Raw genomic sequence first — 1,795 nt, 5'->3', positions numbered from 1 at the left:
AGCCTCCCAAGTAGCTGGGACTACAGGCGCCCGCCACAACACCCGGCTATTTTTTGGTTGCAGCCGTCATTGTTGTTTGGCGGGTCTGGGCTGGGGATTCGAACCCGCCACCTTAGGTGTACGTGGCTGGCGCCTTAGCCGGTTGAGCTATAGATAGGCGCCGAGCCCTGCGTGCAACTTTCAAATGGCTCATATGCCACCTAATCCACAAAGCTCTGCTTGACTCCCCCAGCCTGGTCTCCCTCCCCCAAACCCTAAAGACGCCAATTCTCCTTATTCCGCCATAGTTCTTTATGCACTGGACTTTAAGATAGTGAGGACAAAGATTTCATCATTCCCTTTTATGTCTCTTAGAATAATGATCAGCTCGGTTTCTTTCATGATAGTAGTGAGGCATGTAAACAAGAATTATTATAAATTACAACACAAAAGTCCTGAATCACCTTCTTTTTTTTTTTTTTTGTAGAGACAGAGTCCCATTTTATTGCCCACAGTGGAGTGCCGTGGGTGGCGTCACACAGCTCATAGCAACCTCTGACTCCTGGGCTTAGGCAATTCTTTTGTCTCAGCCTCCTGAGTAGCTGGGACTACAGGTGCCCGCCACAACACCTGGCTCTGAATCGTCTTCTTAAAGTACACTAATCATTCTTAACTAAAGAGGAGAAAAATGAAACCTTACCTTCAAGTTGCTGCATCGTTCTTTGAATGCCATTTACAAATTTCTGAATGCTCATTAAAAATTCATCCCGTATTAATTGAATACTGTGATATTCTCCTGGCATGCCGGGCAGGTCCACCACTGTGTCATACACAGAAGAGTCAGGGATTTCTCCAGATGCAAGTCCTGTGGTTGTATCCATCTTGTGCTGATTGAAAGACAATGCTGGCAAAAATACCTGAAAGGCCAAGTTTATAAAACAAATCACACGATGTCGTTTTCAATGATTCACGTACTTACGGTGCCTCTGGCTTAGAATGTTCTGTTTTACTGAGGCACAAATGTGCAAAGTGAACACTACTCAAATCCAGAGCACAGACCTAAGGAAATAGAAATTATACTGGACTTAAAATGATCCTAGGGTAAGAATTTTAACCAAGCCTGCAATGACTACACAGAAAACAATAGTGCATGTCTTCCTCTGCCCCTGGTAACTGAGAACTTAGAAAAGTGGTACAGGGAAGTGAGAAACTTCCATCAGCTCAAGGCCATGCTGGTCCTTGTAAAAGAAATGATGAGACCGGGGACAGTCTTTCTGAAATTCAGCTGAGGACAAAAACACATTTATGCAGTCACATGAACACAATTACAAAACAACTTTCCACCAACTTACCAGGTAAAAAGTGAGATATAAACACCTGAGGGTTGATTTGGTTGGTTTTCTTGGTTTGTTGACTTGGGGTTTTCCATTTTTCCTATTTTTCTTAAATTTTGGACACATCTTTTAAGACTCTTAATCTACGTGTATGTCCTATAATTTATGGAAGAATGCAGAATCTCTGCCTTACAGAGCTTCCCAGTCTGGATGTTGCCAGCTGTACACGCATGATGCGGTTGGATAAGCTCCGATGTGGTGTGGATTCCCTGCAAATTGGCAGCTGCATTCAGAGACTTGCAGAACTCTACCAGGACTACTAGTGTTTGTTCTATCAGAAGACTTGGTTTCTTCTCTCTCTTTTTTTAAATCCACTGATGTTTAATGCCTAGATCCATTAATCTATTGGAGGTTAAAGAATTGAAATATTCTCTTTCTAAAACATCTTGTTTTTAACTGGAATACTTTTTTTTTTTTTTTTT

The 1,795-nt window shown here is 42.1% G+C and overlaps 1 protein-coding gene across 1 annotated transcript in view; it reads right to left on the bottom strand.

Moving 5' to 3' along the window:
* DNAH10 (dynein axonemal heavy chain 10) overlaps positions 1-1,795 on the bottom strand; it is a 161,990-nt gene that overhangs the window by 145,427 nt on the left and 14,768 nt on the right. Inside the window, exon 6 of the mRNA XM_003796031.3 lies at positions 680-896. Within this exon, the coding sequence (XP_003796079.1) occupies positions 680-896 (217 nt within the window). The remainder of the gene's footprint in view (positions 1-679; positions 897-1,795) is intronic.

The sequence above is a fragment of the Otolemur garnettii genome, unplaced genomic scaffold (genome assembly GCF_000181295.1).
Source record: "Otolemur garnettii isolate 467f Iridium unplaced genomic scaffold, OtoGar3 scaffold00099, whole genome shotgun sequence".
Classification (NCBI taxonomy): domain Eukaryota; kingdom Metazoa; phylum Chordata; class Mammalia; order Primates; family Galagidae; genus Otolemur; species Otolemur garnettii.
Note: the sequence above shows the minus strand (reverse complement) of the source record. Positions and strands in the feature narration are given on the sequence as shown.